The sequence below is a fragment of the Saimiri boliviensis genome, chromosome 9 (assembly GCF_048565385.1).
Source record: "Saimiri boliviensis isolate mSaiBol1 chromosome 9, mSaiBol1.pri, whole genome shotgun sequence".
In the NCBI taxonomy this organism is placed as follows: domain Eukaryota; kingdom Metazoa; phylum Chordata; class Mammalia; order Primates; family Cebidae; genus Saimiri; species Saimiri boliviensis.
Genome location: NC_133457.1, coordinates 42,318,598 through 42,336,824, shown reverse-complemented (window position 1 = coordinate 42,336,824; position 18,227 = coordinate 42,318,598). Strand labels below are relative to the sequence as shown.

Below are 18,227 nucleotides of genomic sequence, written 5' to 3'. Positions count from 1 at the left end.
TGCAATGCCAAACCTTTACCCCCAAGTTCCTCTCACCTGGAATGTCTACTTTGATTCCTGTGATTTACCTAAATCTATCCTTCAAAGATCGGCTCCAGTGTTTCTTCTACAGAGCCTCTAAAAAACCATGCTAGTCTTCAGGAAGGACCCTTCTTTTTGTAAGTGTACAAATCACCATTTGATTTCACATTTCATGATTTATGATATCACCCTATTGTTTCACATCATTGTCCTGTTTTCCTCATCAGATTGCAAGTCTCACAGAAGGCAGATCATTTCTGCATCCTGCTCAGATCATAAACCATGCTGTCCAGTATATACTAAGGGGCAAAAAAACAAAAAAAATGTTTGCCAAAACAATGGGTACATCTGGAAACTGAACTGCAAAATTTAGTTCTGGGAATTTCCTAGAATGAAAGTCAGTATATCTGGGATTCAACACAAAATGAATTCTAGTCCTCGCCTTCATCCACCTGCCAATCTCTCTAAGAATTTCCGATTCTTAAGCTCAATGAGAGTGCTAATGTGACATAAACACTGGAAATCTTGAAAACTCTTTTCTTCAAGGTTTGAGATCAATGAAAAGGACTTGTCCTTGTCATCTTTAAATGGCAATCTTGACCTCTCCAAGGCACAATTTACATAATTTTCTTTCAGGCTTTAAATATCTTTCTGTTTGTAAAATCTTTAGAATTCCAAGGTATAAACTTAATAATTAAATAAGCTTTTTATAATTAGGATGATGATTTCAGGCAGCCAGTTACTCCTATGCTAAACCATATAAAAAATTCCATCTGAAATCATTTGAAAGGTAATACCAGGAAATCATTTTCAGCATCACAAGACATTAAAAAGCTTAGTTGTAGCAGCCTACAAGTTGGTATATGAGACATACAGAATGCTCAGGGCTACCTCTGTGATACCCTACAACACAAATGAGAAAGTTATTAAGTGTGTGACTATCAGGGCCTCCTGTATTACAGTATTTATAATTTTACAATCTTGTCATATTACAGATGGGTTGTGCATTAGTTCATTCTCACTTTTTCATGAAGAAATACCAAAGACTGGGTCATTTATAAAGGAAAAAGGTTTAATTGACTCACAGTTCCACATGGCTGAGGAGGACTCAGGAAAGTTACAATAACAGGCAGGCAGGTGAAAGAATGAGTGCAAGCAGGGGAAATGGCAGACACTTATAAAACCAATCAGATCTCATGAGACTTACATACTATCACAAGAAAAGCATGGAGGAAACCATCCCCATGATCCAATTACCTCAGTTATCAGTTATCACTGATAAAAATTGATGTAACCATATTTTTCCCCTAGAGTATAGTAGGTATTTGTCAACATAGAGACTGGGAAACTCATAGATGATTTGTGTTTATGATATCCAAAGTATATTGATGGGAAAATTAATTTTTAATTGCTAATATAAAATATTTTAAGGTATAAATGCATAGTGAATACAATGAGGTACATATACAGCCTCATGAAGTTTTAAGAACACATTTTCACTCATATGAACACCACCCACATCAATATATAGAATATTTCTAGCTTTGCAGAAGACCCCTGTGTGCCTTTTCCTGGCCATATTACATCTCCTGCCACAATGTAATCATTATCTGATTTCTGTTACCCTTGGTTAGTTTTGTCTAATTGTATTAGCCTATTTTGCTACTGCTCATAAAGACATACCCTAGACTGGGCAATTTAAAAAGAAAGAGGTTTAATTGGACTTACCTTTCTATACGGCTGGGGAAGCCTCACAATCATGGCAGAAGGCAAGGAGGAGCAAGGTACGTCTCACATGGATGGGAGCAGGCAAAAAGAGAGAGCTTGTGCAGGAAAACTCCCATTTTTAAAGCTATCAGATCTTGTGAGACTTTTTCCCTATAATGAGAACAACACAGGAAAGACCCACCCCCATGATTTAATTACCTTCCATCAGGTTCCTCCCATGACACATGGGAATTGTGGGGGTTACAATTCAAGATGAGATTTCGGTGAGGACACAGCTAAGCCATATCACTGATTATGAAAATGTACATGAATGAAGTCATACACTATGTATTAGTTTGTTTCTGGCTTATCTTGTCCAACACTAACTATGTTGCTATGAGTATCCATAGTTTGTTCTTTTCTATTGCTTTGCTGAATTCCATCATATCAACACCCCATGATATATATCTATTGATTCTTTTCTCCATGGATAATTGTTTTTTCCAGTTATTAGTTATTATTTAAAAAAGGTACTATGAACATTCTTATACATGTCTTTTGGTGGACATATGTACTTATTTCTGTCATATAAATCCTTAAGAGTGGGATTGCTGGGTCATAGGGTAGGTATATATTATTAAATTGTAGTGTGTATGGCCAAATAGTTTTCTCAAGTGATTGAACAATGATGTATTGTAACTCATAAACAAAGTATATGAATCCAAGCTAACTACTATTGCATAGTACCAATTGTGCCATTTGTTTCTGATTTATTATTATGAATTTATATTTTAAAAGTAGCTTAGGCTCTAAAACTTGGCCAGCCCAAGTGATGATTGGAATGAAAGTGAAAGGAGGTTGAAAAATATTTATAGTCTGAAATTCCACTTTAAAAATTCAACTTTATAGAAAGGCATTAAATGATTGAAACTTTAATAACTGCTGTCATTTGGCAAATTGCTCTTTCCTTCAGAGTGCTGGGACTTGATATTTGGAGATTAAAATTAATTAATAGTAATTTAGAAAAATGTATTAAGAAACTTATTTGGCCAGGCATGATAGCTCACGCCTGTAATCCCAGCACTTTGGGGGGCTGAGGCAGGCAGATCAGCTGAGGTCAGGAGTTCGAGACCAGCCTGGCCAATATGGTGAAACCCCATCTCTACTAAAAAAATACAAAAATTAGCTGGGTATGGTGGTGGGTGCCTATAATCCGAGCTACTCAGGAGGCTGAGACAGGAGAAGTGCTTAAGTCTGTGAGGCGGAGGTTGCAGTAAGCTAAGATCATGCCACTGCACTCCAGCCTGGATGACAGAGAGCAAGACTCTTGTCTCAAAAAAAAAAAAAAAAAAAAAAAAAAAAAAAAAAAAAAAAAGAAAAGGAACTTTACTTGCCTTGGTCAAATGAGAAGAAATTATTCAAAGCAGATACATGGAAAAGATTAGTGATTTGAGCTAACTGTATTGTTCTGTTGAATAATTGGAGTTCATTCCTCCTAAGCCTGATAAAAATAACATCTTGATGTTCTAGGTTCATGCCAGCAGTTTTATATTTATTTTTTGCTCTCTTAAGTCCATAAAGTATATATTTTCATATGACCAGAGAATTGTCTAACTTGCTTTCACTGTAATTTTGCTGCATCCAATTTATAAGTTCTTTTGGAAAGAAGAAGATTATTTCTTTATCTATTTACAAGGGATTGAAAACCACGGAACACTAAATTTTCTGTGCAGAGGCATAGGGAAATGAAAAACTCCACACAGAGGTCTCCTGTCATTCCTTCTGGGTGTAAAATAAGAGGTGATTTTGCTTTTTCTGTTTCAGTTATCCCAGGGATCTCCAGAACCGATTGAGCCCAACTTTTTTACAGCAGATTACCATTTATTACATCATTCATCTGGTAGAAACAGCCTATCCCCAAATAACCCAACAGGTAATGATAATCAGCATGGGTAATCTGGCTTTCATGAAGAAATATATTGTTTGGATCACCAGCTGTTTCTAAAAGGTTATCTTCAGTTTTTAAAAATAGAGCTTATTTTGATTATTTATGGCAATAGTTGGAAGGCACATGTGGTAAGAATCTAGAAATTCCCTGAGCTTTATCTTACCCGATGTGGCAGCTTTCTTGATCATTTATTAATATTATAAACAAACAGCAGAATCTGTGTGGGTGAGTTGTATTTCCTTTTATTTCTTTTTGCTTATCTGATGATGGGAAATCAAATGCCCTAAAGCATGTAGGGAGATAAAGAGCAGAAATGAAGAGTTTAAATATTCAAAATACAGAAACCTTGAAAGTCACCTGAAGACTCCACATTAGACACATTTAATTTTTTTTCTCTTTTACATAAAATTCACATTGGGGTCAGTGTAGCATAGGGATTTAAAGGCATAAATTCTGCAAGCCTGGATGCCTAGGTTCAAACATCAGCTAAACCATTTAGTAGCTGACCAGGGACAATTATTTAACCTCTTTGAACCCCAGTTTCCTTGCCTGTAAAATGGGGATAAACATTTGCATGATAAGGTTATAGTGAGAATTAGAGTAAAAATAAAAAGTGCCTATTAGTAGGGGCTAAGCATAACTGAACTCTTCTTGTCATATCTGAATTCTAAAATGAAGCTTTCAAGCTACTCTGAGCTTTCAGTACTCCTAAATAATTTTTGAATCTTTATAAACTGTAGCTGTGTCACTTGGAAGAGTGGATATAAGTGAAGATTTTTCAGTTAAATGAAGACTTGCCATCTCTTTAGCCTGGAAAAAATGCTGACTTTTGTTGTTGACCGAATGAATTATTTCATGAATTAAATGACAGACTTGCCCTTGGTCTTCTGGAATAGAGCTAACCCCTATATATGCAGAATTGTGTTTAAAATAATACCTGGGAAATCCAAGATAAAATGTTTAAAGTCGTTTGCTTTTAAAAGCATCTCCAAGGCAGATAAGTTTATCTGCAGGCCAAACTTCTCCTTACAGTAGAAACTCTGATGAAATGAAGAACTTTGATAGAAGTCTCTCAAAAACCTGGGGATGATTTGACAAACTCCTCCTGGGGTAGCTGGATGGCCTAATCCAGAGCTGACCAGGCTTGTCCCATGTCACAGCAGCCTAGGCAAAAGCAAAAATGGCAGGGTCTGCCAGTATTGTAAGGAATGCCTTTAAAAATGAGCCACCAGTACTCACATTTTCATGTCTCTCCTTAACCTTAAACCTATTCTCTCTTCTCTATTTGAAATGGCAGAGAGCTCCTGGGGCTCTACATGTCAGTGTTGATTGGTTTGAGTGAAAGCTGGTCAACACTGCTTTAGGTGGCATTGTACTGGGTTAAGGTGCTGGTATATACCATATTCTGATCAACCATCATAAAGTCTGTCCAGCAAGACTATGCTAAGCAAAAAGTACAAAGCTGGAGACATCATGTTATCTGACTTCAAACTATACTGCAAGGCTACAGTAACCAAAACAGCATGGACTGGTACAAAAACAAACACATAGACCAATGAAACAGAACAGGGAACTCAGAAATAGGACTGTATGTCTGGAAACATCTGATCTTTGACAAACCTCACAAGAACAAGCAATGAGGAAAGGATTTTTTATTTAACAAATGGTGCTGGGAGAACTGGCTAGCCATATGCAGAAAATTGAAACTGGACCTCTTCCTTACATTTTATACAAAAATTAATTCAAGATGGATTAAAGACTTAAATGTAAAACCTAAAATTATAAAAATCCTAGAAGAAAATGTAGGCAATACCATTCAGGACATAGGCATGGACAAAGATTGTATGGTGAAAATGTCAAAAACAAGTACAACAAAAGCAAAAATTTACACATGGGACCTAATTAAACTAAAGAGCTTCTGCACAGCAAAAGAAACCATCATCAGAGTGAACAGGCAACCTACAGAATGGGAGAAAATTGCAATCTATCCATCTGACAAAGGTCTAATACCAGAATCTGCAAGGAACTTAAATTTACAAGAAAAAAGCAACTCCATTAAAAAGTAGGCAAAGGACATGAACAGACATTACTCAAAAGAAGACATTTATGCAGCCAGCAAACATATGATAAAAAACTCAATATCACTGATCATTAGAGAAATGCAAATCAAAACCACAGTAGGATACCAACGCATGCCAGTCAGAATGGCAATTATTTAAATGTCAAGAAACAACAGATGCTGGTGAGGCTGTGGAGAAATAGGAATGCTTTTACACTGTTGCTGGGAATGTAAATTAGTTCAACCATTGTGGAAGACAGTGTGGTGATTCCTCAAAGACCTAGAACCAGAAAAACCATTTGACCCAGCAATCCCACTACTGGATATATACCCAAAGGAACATAAATCATTCTGTTATAAAGATACATGTCCGCATACGTTTATTACAGCACTATTCACAAAGTGCTGGAATCAGCAAAGACATGGAATCAACAGAAATGCCCATCAATGATAGACTGGATAAAGAAAATGTGGTACATATATACTGCGGAATACTCTGCAGCTATAAAGAGGAATGAAGTCATGTCCTTTTCAGGGACATGGACGGATCTGGGAGCCATTATTCTCAGCAAACCAACACAGGAACAGAAAACCAAACACTGAATGTCCTGATTTATAAGTGGGAGCTGAACAATGAGAACACATGGACACGGAGAGGGGAACAACACATGCTGTGGCCTGTCGGGGTGGTGGTGGGAGGGCGGGGGAGAGCATCAGGATAAATAGCTAATGAATGCGGGCTAATACCTAGCTAACGAGTTGACAGATGCAGCAAACCACCATGACACATGTTTACTTATATCACAAACCTGCACATCCTGCACATATATCCTAGAACTTAAAATTAAATCAAATTAAATGTAAAAAAAAAAATCTATCCTTGGATGGCGGCACATGTGAGAGGATGCCTTGAGCTCAGGAATTCAAGACCAACCTAGGCAACGTAGAGAGACCCTATATCTACAAGATGATGATGATGATGATGATGATGATGATGATGATGATGATAAACATTTAAAAAGTCTTCTGACAATAAATATATTTTTCCCTCTAGGCAGCCATATGAAAGGGTCAGATCTTTGTTGTCTTTCACATCTGTATTTGCCTCTGTAAGAACCAATTTTCTTTCTAGCTTATATTTATTCTTGTTGACCTGTGGAATAGGGAACGTTTCTTAATCAGAAAACACCCCTAAGGTAATTTGCATTTGGAACCACCCCTCACTTGCCCTTAACACATACACACACACACACCTCTAACTTAATTGGCCACTATGAGCAATGCTCCTTAAGCTTTGTATATCATTTTATGATGACCATGCCCAAGGCAGTCAGTTATTAAAGAAAGAAAAACAAAATGTTTGATTATTCAAAGCCAAGATTCTTTGGAATACGCTTGTTCCATCTTTATCATTAAGAAATTGATGGTGGAATTGCCCTGTGGTTGAAGTCATAATTGCCAATAAAGTATAACTAAGAAAATGTGAACCCCAATGTCAGACTTTCCATAATTTATCTTTTTCAGGTCTACCTATCAGCTTTGATTTGGAGGAAGGAATAACATATGAACAGATGCAGGTAAGGTTTTTGTAGTGTCTCTGAATGATTTTATTTTGTTGCTTTTAATTCAACACTAATCTGATTTTTTAAAAAATTTTAGACTGTGATTGAAGAAGTCCTTGAGGAAAGTGGCTATTACAATTTTACATCTAACAGGTAAGATCTGGAATTTGCTTTCAATCGTGAAAGATGAATTGAAGTCATCAGATATTAGATCTAATTTCTCTATCCTTGATTCCAGAGGGTTTTTTTTTCTTTCAAATTTTATCTTTAACACTTTTATAAAATATCTTTGCTTAGACTAGATACATCTATAGGTAGAATAGATGTGCCCATCTTTTGTGTGGGCACAGTTGCTGTGTTCTCAGTTGAAACAAAAAGGGTGATTGCTTGGTAGTAATTTACTCCCATAAAAATAATAAACATAAGTAAATGGAAAAGCATTTCTAGATTGGTTTTTAAAAAATCAACTATTTGGGCCAGGTGCTGTGAACTCACACCTGTAATCCCCGAACTTTGGGAGGCTGAGGTGGGTAGATCTCCTGAGGTCAGAAGTTCAAGAGCAGCCTGACCAATATGTTGAAACCCCATCTCTACTAAAAATACAAAAATTAGCTGGGCATGGTGGCAGATGCCTGTAATTTCAGCTACTCGGGAGGCTAAGACAAGAGAATTGCTTGAACCCGGGAGGCGTAGGTTGCATGAGCCAAGATCGCACCACTGCACTCCAGCCTGGGCTACAGCGTGAGATTCCATCTTAAAAAAAAAAACAAAAAACAAAAAACAATTATTTGCTTGTCTCATTATAGAAAAGCTGAAAAGTCACTCCTATCACTTAAATCTACCCATTATTTGCACAGAAGGCTAGGGACAAAGTGCAACTGAACAAAGAATCATTTCTTGTGAATGTAAGATATATTTGTGGAGAATAGACTTTGCTATTATGTGTTGCCATTTGCTTACCCTAAATAAAAGCCTCCATTTACTGCAGCTGTATGTTATTTTCCAACATAGCTATTATTGGTGTCCTAAGAATATATGTTATTTTATCAATCGCATCAATTTCTATTATTTTACTTTTGGACATAACGTTGGCACAACAATTTGAGTACAATTAGTTTACTAAGAAGTTACTCAAGAAAGATTTCATAATCAGGCAAATTAGCACTGTAGGTGATTGGAGCCTGATTCCACTGGGGAAGTCTAAAAGCTGGTATAGAACATGTACCTGGGTCATCCCACACGAAGAGTGAGGGAGCTTGGGTATTTATCCTCAAATCTCCGTTAGTCATTGTTTAAGGCCTTTCCCTAGGAAGTGTTAATTCTCTGTTTCTTCTGGCCTTTTGTAAATATGAACAAAGGAGACTCCAGGGGCCAAAGAAATCCTCAGGAAAAGAAATGCAGGGTTTTTTTTGTTAATTGAATTTCTTTATGTATTGGCAGGTAGAAATCCACCAGCATACTTTGAAGTGGAATAGATAAGAGGGTATGGGCATTTACAGTGCCTGCTACACAGGAGTTTTCTCTTGACTTCACTAAGGAGCTAATTTTAATACATAAAAATAATTTTTTTTTGCCATATAATATTTATCTTTATATCTCACAAATAGGAAAACTGAGGTCAGGTAAATTGACCAAGATCGTGCAGCTAGTTACTCAAGGACTCAGAATCAGAACCCAGAGCCACCTGATCTTAAACCCATGTTCTGTTCTACTCTCCCCGGGAAAGAGCTCACAGTGCAGGGTGCCTCTGACCCAAGTGTTGAGTGCCTGAAGCTAGAGGGTGAATATTAAATCAAGATCAGAGCTTGAATGGAGAATCCCACACTGAGTGTGTTGATCACGGAGACTGGGCCATACTGGAAACTGATGCAGGGGGAATAAGCCAAGGAAATGAGGAGCCTGGAAGCTGAGCATGAGGAAGGCAGTTGGGATGCGTTTCAGGGACTGCATGGACTGTGGTGTCATGGAATCAGCTGGCTTATGAGTGAACGGGATTCATCTCTTGTACCTGCAGGCAGGGTCAGGAAAATTCAGAATTTCATAGAATACAAAAGCACTGAGAGCAAGATGTAAGTGAATAGGATGTGCTGGTGGAAATTCTATCATTGCAACATCACTAGCAGCTTTGTAAGCCATGAGTACGCATGGGAGGAAAAAAAAATCACCCTATGGGTACACATATTTATATAAATATAAATATTTATATATTTATAAATATGCCCATTTATATATATATAAAATTTTATGTATTAAAATTAGTTTATGTATTTTACTCATAGCTGAGTCATCAAATTGATTGCAAATATCCACATACACACTCTCTGTGGGCCACAGTTATTTTAGTAGGCATAGTCCATCAGGGTGTATTCTCCCAAAGTGGTCTTTTATGTCTGGAGGAGCTGCCTTCCTTTTCAATTATTGAGGCTATTTTGTGAACACTATTTAAATTATTCCAGAAGTCTTCACCAAAGATGACTAGTAACAATGGGGAGAGAAAGAGGGCTCAAGAACATCCTGTTAAGGTATAGAAATTAGATTCTTTAAGGTTATTTCATTCTCCAGTGTTTCTTCTCCTTTTTTTCTTCTTCTTCCATTTCAAACAGCATTTCTTATGAATCACAAATAAAATTATTCAAGTAGTTGCTCTTTTGGCTTGATAACAGAGTCTCAAAATACTACCTTTAAATTTAGTTCTGTTGTGATTTGTAACTGCAGAGGAATGATGAGTAATTCTCATTTTCCAAAGATATATCATTAATAGAAATCACCATCTCCACATCTACTCTCCTCCCACCATCCCTGGAGAGACTTTTGAATTTTCTTTTTCTATTCAAGGGCTGAGTATATATCCAGCCTTTCATGGATAGTATGAATGTTTCTGTTTTTAACTCTGAGCCTTGTTATTTCAAGTGCCCTTGGCTTGTAGTGGGGCAAAGATCACTCTTGTCATTTTATCTGCATTTCCTCAGAGACTTGAGACCATGGGCAATGAATGTCTTCATATTTTTTGGCAGAAAATCTTCTAAATATCAAGGAAAACTAAATGTACAAAGAACTTAAGGAAGCTCTTACAAGAACTTTCATTTTTCCTTTATTAAAAATATTCAAGTCTTATTTTGGAATTTATCATTATTCTTTTTTAATTCTGCTTTCGTTAGGTTTTAAACAGATCTAGTTCCAAAGACCTACTCCTTTATTAGAAGACATTGCAAATTTCCTTATTATGGTAAACAGATAATAAGATGCCTTATAACAAAGGCAAAAAAACTATTCAGTAATATTTGTAATTGGAATAGAATATGAAGGTGTGATATAACAATCAAGTTGAAGCAATATAAGTTGAATATGACATTAAATTTCCTTAGAGTGCTCCAAATTAACATGAATCACATTTAAAAATCCATGTATCCATGGTATTCCCTTTTTGGCTTCTAATAGCAATGATAGAACATATCTTGGGAGCAAAACTCTCCACAATTTGCTTGTAAAAAGAACACTTGTTTGTGCCTAAAGCCACTGTTTATTAGTGTTCCAAAATAATTCCCAATAAATAAGTCAGGCTTAAATTAAAAGCATCTAATAATCCACACACTGGAAATAACACGCAACTCCAAGAACAAATCAGAATAGCTGGTACTATCATGCTTTTTGCCACAGTCAAAGGATGGGGGTGCTAAATGTACAAGTATTTAGAATCAGTATTTAAAATTAGTAGAGTGCATTTTTTCCCAATTGGTTTCATAGAATGGCCAATATTATCAAAGATATCAATAGATACTCTCTGAAAAATGAAGTTTCATGACCACATATATCTGGGAAACTCAGAATGTACAATTTTCCATTTTTGGAGAACATTGACACCTACTTCAGTATTAAAGACTCTGAGACGTACTGCAGAGGAGAGAAATCTGTTGACCTTGTTGGTTGACTTCAGTGTTTTCCTCATTCTTTACATGGAACACAGCTGAGAAAAGCTTTGTGGTTGGAAATGGGAAATGCTGTTTTCATTCCTTCACCAGGGTCTACCCAGATATCTTTTGTTCTCATTGACATGGTCCTCCTCTTAACTGCCATTATCATCATGGCAGAATTTGTTCTTAAATGAATTAAGCACCATCCAGAGAAAGTTATATACATAATTCCTATATTATTCAAGTTTACAATAAGACGGTCAGTTTGAATAGTACATACATCATCTAGCCAGTCACTAAAGCATTAATTCAAGATAAGGTACATTTTTGGCTTAAATTGTAGGGTTTATATTTAGTTAAGGAAGAGAATAGAGAGGTGTCATTTTCAGACTGAAAGTCCCAGGATAAAGCCATTGTCTATCTGTTAGCTATCTTTGAGGAAGATTTCCGGAACTGTTTAAATTGTGGAAAGACTGCTTGGACGGTTAGGTAGAACGTCTCAGGCATAAAATGCTGCATTAGGAAAAGAAAATGGTAACAGGAACAGAAATAGTAGCAAGGATCTCTGACCAGGGTAGAGTTTTTCTCATTTCTGGGCTTCTGGGAAAAAGGGAGCTAGGACTGACTGAGCTGGAAGGAAGAAAGCTGTGTAAAGAAAATTAAAGAAGGTCAAAAAGGCTTGGCCATCCTTGTAACGGTTCCCAAAGCAGACTCTATTCTTGATCATTTGCATGGTTGTACGATAAATTACATTTTACATACATAAGCATTTAGCTTGCTTACCAGAATGATGTGACTTAATATGTCTTAATTTTATCATTGTTGTTTGGGAGGATGAAGTCATTTGAGTCATGAATAAACATGAGCATATCATTTTTATGAATACGCTTATGGATATACGTTAATATTTTATTTTTAATAACAAAATGTGTGTTGAGAAATAATATACAAGATAACAAGAAATCTGCATTGAATCAATTTGAATTGCTTTATTTCCCCAATTGACTGATGAGCATGTAAAATAGTTATGTTAATCTATACAGGTATTCAAACGTACAAGCTACTTAGAATGAATATTTGTTTGTCTACTACAAAGTATTATCAGTTTCTATCGAGTTCACAATTTGAGAAAGGCCTTGTTAGCACTAGACTTCAGCCAAAGGCAGCTTTCTAAAAATGTCCCCATCCTAACAAAAACAATCTTTTTTTTTCTGTGTTTTATTAACTTACATGCCTGAGCCCCAGTTTTTGAAATTGAAACGTGTGAACTAAGATATTTGTAACTGTATAGAGAATTCTTTCCACTTCTGAATCTTATAGGTATCATTCCTATCCATGGGGGACCAAGAATCACCCAACCAAAAGATGAAAACGCTGCATTTTGAGTGGACTTGGTTTTCTCAGTAAAGTTCAAATTCTGAACTTCAGCCACTACTGCAAGATGCCCAAGGATTGGGTACTGCCAGAGGGTGTGGAAGAGAAAAGACCAAGATGCCATGGAGCCTGCAGGACTTGTTTTCTGGGGGTCTTGTGCTGGAGTATATGACAGCTGCAATGCTTGAGGGCTTCATTGCCAGAACACATTGTATACAGGATGTCAGAGCTGTCAGTGTGCTGCTGGGAAAAAATGCTGCAAAATTCATCTATGAGGGGAACAAAAAAAAAAACAAAACCAAAAACAAAAAAACTTTCTTACAGAATTTTCCTCAACATTAAAACAAATTGTCATATTTTTCAAAGGAGGCACATTTGATCCTCATAATTGCTGAAAGTATATTTAAAGGCATCTAGCCTTCTATATGTAAAAAATTGTTTTAGATAAAGACAGTTACAGTACTCAGAATAATATATTGGGTGGTTCACTGTATCCTCCATTTTTGTCTTTAAAGAAATTCAAAACGTGATTGAATTTTTTTAATGGACAGATTGCTTCTCTCTTAACCGCCTGGGTGATAGTGGTCTTGAACTGTGATACAGTGTAGACAGTATTTGTGACCTTGCACAGCTTCTGGGAGTAACTGTCAAATTGTCAGATTTAAGTTAGACTAATAGAATATATTGCTGTGCAGTGTGTGTATATATGTACACATATGGGGGAAGGAGAGAGGTTTTGATTAGACTAATGCTTTGCTGCTAATCAAACTTATAGTATTTTTAGAGCACTTTGAAGAGTTCATAGAATCTATGAAAGAGATGCAATATTCCTCATCGTAAGTCCCTCCTTATTACAATTACCTAAATTGTTTATGAATTCTTATTGGTTAGGAATTTGAAATGAAAATAAGTTAAATTCCTTTTTTACTCATTCAGACAGCACAAAGAAAGAGAAATCAGAATGCCAAACTATGGGTCATCCTTTATGTAGGGAGAATTATGATGAATATCTGCCACATTCTCATTGGACTTAAACTCCTTCTCTTCAATCGGCTTCTTAAAACTCTGGTGTAATGTCAAGGTATGCCCTCATTGCCAAATCTGACTGCACTTCTAGCTACTTAAAGAGCAATTTATTCTATATAATTAGTAAACTAAGAGTTAAAATTATACTCACTATTTACTGCTTATGGAGTTTTGTCATCTTTGTTTACATTGATTTATTTAGTATGATTGAATAGATTTTAGTTCAATATATTTACAGTGGTGGAAACATCATAATCTTCTTTCTGTATAGTATGAAAATCTACACTGTTTTTTAAATGAGCATAGTTAGTACTTAAATTATATCCAAATTCCCTTTAATCATACACGAATGCTTTTGAAGATTGTCAATGGATCTTTCTTTTTTTAAGCAAAATTAATAATTAAAGATACACTGTAGTGTAAGACAATAGATGCAAATGCAGTAATGAAAATTTCAGTTTCAGCTTCAAATCAGTTCTATCCATATGTGAAATTCACCAACAAAACCAAAATTCTGTGATATTGTTGATTTACCCAGGCAAAAGTTTATTTCTTCTAACTTAATTTGAACCTACATTATAATTCTTTGTACCTTTCAATGTATGGAAGGGGCACATCTCTTCCTCATGCAGGAAGCACAGGCCTAGAGGGGCACACATTCTAATTGTGGGGTGAGTTTGAAATCAAGTTCTTTCCTAAATGGTAATATATAGTAAACAGAATTTAGGAAAGAATAGTATTCCAAAGGCATACCGTGATAAGAGAAGATAAATGGTTTACTTGAAGGTGTTTTAAAATGCATATAGTTGGCCTTATTGATCAGATGTTTTCATCTAACTTTTTTTTTTTTTTTTGACAGAGTCTCACTCTGTTGCCCAGGCTGGTGTACAATGGCACGATGTTAGCTCACTGCAACCTCTGCCTCCTAGGTTCAAGCGATTCTCATACCTCGGCCTCCTGAGTAGCTGGGATTACAGGCATATGCTACCATGACCAGCTAATTTTTGTATTTTTAGTAGAGATGGGGTTTCACCACATTGGCCAGGCTGGTCTCAAACTCCTGACCTCAGGTGACCTGCCTGCCTCGGCGTCCCAAAGTGCTGGGATTAAAGACGTGAGCCACTGTGCCCAGCCATCCCATGTAACTCAAGCGATAGGAATTGGCATTTATTATGTTAGAAGTCAGTGAAAGTTAACATAAGTAAGCAGAACTTTTCAACAGCGGCTTCAGGCCCATCAACTCTATGCAGACAGATGTATTGTTTTGCTAAAAGTATGAATGTGCTCTATTTGAATTCTCCATAAACTATCACAGTCACTGGGTCTGCATTTTCCTGTGTCTTTAGGAGAAAGTCAGGCTCTGGTAAAAGTACCATTTTGTACATGGAGTCACATCCCAACAGTTAAGTTAACTTTTCGGAAGTCTTTCTAACTGAAATACGGAGTACTACCCCTCATGACCAAGAATGATCATTTTGTTTTGATTCTTCAAATAGTCTACTAGTGCAAAGGAGTTGTTATATGAACTTAATAGACCTCCTGATCTTTTCTTGATTGCATTTATGTATTTTTTCCTTTTCTCTCGTATAATTTTTAATGATTTGTTGTGCAATGAATCCCCGTGAATGCACCTAATTTCCGTAACTGAATATTTATATGGAATAGAAAATGAATCAGTCTTTGCAGATTACTTCTGAAACACAAATGCTTCCGTTAATTATGTTTCGATCCACCAGCTCTTTCTGAATTATGTGTACTTGAAACCTTAATTTGCTTTTTAAAAGCAGAATGTTTCATTCTCAGGGAAGCAACTACAGCAGGAATATTTGCTTGCTTGTTGTTAACTTTGTCTTCCTCCAGGCATGTAGTCTTTAAATGGAGACTTTCAGGGAATAGTAACCTGGATACTTGGACCCACTGCTTGTGGATGAATTTCACAAACCTAGAGAAATGCTGCTTGTTTATTGTGGACATTTGTGTGGCATCAGGCAGTGTTCACAGATTGTTTCGGCTTTCTAAAGCAGAACACAATTAAGAAACACCATTATGAAATTTACTCAAATGATATAACTGATTAAGAGTTAAGGTCCTCATATAGGTATCATCTATGACTCATTAAATACTATGAATTTTGATATCCAAAAACAAATATAGGACTGGTTATGTGTAATTCCAGAAATATCATTAATCACTCGTTTTTAAGATGTGTGAAGACTGTAATATTGGCTAGTAAATTTTATCAGTATTAATATGCACAGAACCCTCATTCTTCTTTTTGATTTGATGTATTATAACATGTATGTGTTGCTATTTTTTTCTTTTGTTGAAGTGGTGAGGAATCATGCACAGTCAATATGCCGGGTTTCTTTAGAAATGAATTTAGGTTCAATCTGAAGGCAGGAACAACTTCTTTCTAAGGAACTTTTATCGTTTGCTTTTTACTTTTTCGATGGTGGTTTTCGTGGGCACTGAAATCATTTGGAGAGGCAATGCAAAGGAGTGAATTTGAAACAGCTTCTCAGCACCCTGGAGAAACAGCCATGCAGGGTTCCAACACAAGGGAAGCTTAATGCTTCTATATATTGACATTGACTCCCTGGGCAAAATTCTGTCCCAATACAAAATTCTTCACATTCAACAACTAAATGTGATAAATGAACTTCATCTGTACTTTTATGATATCTTTCAGATTATATTAATTATCCTTTTTGGGGAATTGATGGCTTTGAGTAGATTATTTTTTCAGTTGAAATGTGCTGCTAACAGTATGCTTACCCTTGAATGCTGTTTTTCATACTGATAGGAAGACACAAATGTCTCAGGGAAACAACTTTGTGATAAAGGAATTCATATGTGTGTCATTACAGTAAATCGCATATTGTAAATGTGACTGTTGTAGTTGATTATAGTCCAGCTGTGATGTCGTTTTGAGATTTGCAAGAGGGACAGGAAAGATTTTATGATTTTTATGGGGTGACTGAGGGATATTGCCAATTTACATATTTTTTGAGTCCATGGGCAATAGTTGTTTTAAAAATGAAGATCACATACTCTAAAATCACAGCTACATACTTGCTATGTGAGATGTACCAGATGCTTTATTGCATGTATGTAACAATTGCCTAATAATATAAAAAAATTTAAGATACAGATCATTGCTTTATCCTAAAAACAAGTTAACTGTAGTCCTAATTCAAAACTGAATGTTATTCCTCAAAACATGAGAAACTGCCTTTTTCTCTCCTCTGCTTTTGTGCTATGAAGATTTGCACTGGCCCCAGCTACTGTATTTAGAGATAACGGAAGTATGTGACTGTTTAAATGTTTTCATTTGGAAATAGTTTAGCTTACTTTCTCCAGAACAAAGGTAGAATTTTGTCTTTGTGGAGGATTATGGCCGACTGTCATTTTGACAATCAACAAATCCAGATGGATCCTTGGAACTGATATGGTGAGTTCATAAATGAAAAACTAGCTGAAGTTTCTCCAAGCATGTGAAAAACTGGTCCCATAAAACATGCAGAGAGAAGTTTGTGCCAGAAATAACAAACCAAGAGGAGCAACAGGTTTAAGGCCTTAGCACCTTTAAGTCAGACTGTGAAGGTCACTTACAAAATCATATTCTTAACCCATGATTTAGCTCTGCATTTCAAGTGCCATTTGAATCACGATTCTAAAATAGAATATAATGCTTGTAAATGGCTACTAAATTTTAGCTAAAACTCTTGCCCTTCATGTTCTTTGTGTTTACCTCATACTTCAGTGAATTTTGGAAGAAATAGAGCTGATTTAGGGATACTTCATGTCATGACAAAACATATGAAGTATTTACATGAACCTAACCTTACTTTGAGGGAGGTTAATAAGTACTTAAATTAATAAGTATAAATATAAATATAAATAAAGTTAATAAGTATAAATTCTCAAAGGGAAACCTTGACTTGCTAAAGATTAAAGATAGATCTTTCACGGAGGTTGAACAATCCCCAAGTAAAGACTATGCTATGAGAAGTCGTAGGGCAAAAGGAAGGCAAGGGGTTCCCTAGTGCCCAGGTCACTCAGCAGGCTGCCACTCACAAGAGGGTGAACAATGGCAAAGGGTAGCTCTGGAGCCTTCATTGATTTCTGCTGCTGTTTCCCAGAGGCAACTGACCACATGCTTCCCCAGTATGCTGCTATCATTGGACTTTTAGCCAAGCACCATCACCAGCCAGTTGACCACCCAGAACAGTATCAAAAGGCCCCCAAGTCACTTTATAACCTGCTGGCTGGTGGAATCCATAGGACAGGGTCCCTAGGAGGCATTCCAAAGACATTAGACTCCTCAAGCAGTTTAATCTGCCATTGAGTGAGTGTGATTCTGCCCCAGGGGTTATGTTCCCCATCTCCATGACCTAGGCCCATTTTGTCTGATGGTGCAAATTTTTCAAGAAGTATATGTGAAACTTAGATGGATAGATGCAGGCAGATTTGAATATACTCGTACCAGCTAAATTAGAAAAGAAGCATTGCAATGTATTTTAGTGTTCGCAAGCAAACCAGTAGATAATCAGGCTGTGGAAAGATTCTATTATTTTGCTCTTCCAAACTGAAAAACAAAATCACTTGAAACTTTTTTG

At 36.3% G+C, this 18,227-nt stretch overlaps 1 protein-coding gene across 5 annotated transcripts in view; it reads left to right on the top strand.

Moving 5' to 3' along the window:
- The window catches only part of NEK10 (NIMA related kinase 10), a 237,027-nt gene extending 222,991 nt beyond the window's left edge, over positions 1–14,036 (top strand). For 3 of the 5 annotated variants that reach the window (XM_074405757.1, XM_074405756.1, XM_039480208.2), the window contains 4 exons: positions 3,553–3,661; positions 7,260–7,312; positions 7,395–7,450; positions 12,529–14,036. In XM_074405757.1, the coding sequence (XP_074261858.1) occupies positions 3,553–3,661; positions 7,260–7,312; positions 7,395–7,450; positions 12,529–12,577 (267 nt within the window). In that variant the 3' untranslated portion in view covers positions 12,578–14,036. The remainder of the gene's footprint in view (positions 1–3,552; positions 3,662–7,259; positions 7,313–7,394; positions 7,451–12,528) is intronic. The other 2 variants (XM_074405758.1, XM_074405760.1) reach the window with 1 other exon arrangement.
- The last annotated feature ends 4,191 nt before the right edge of the window (positions 14,037–18,227 follow it).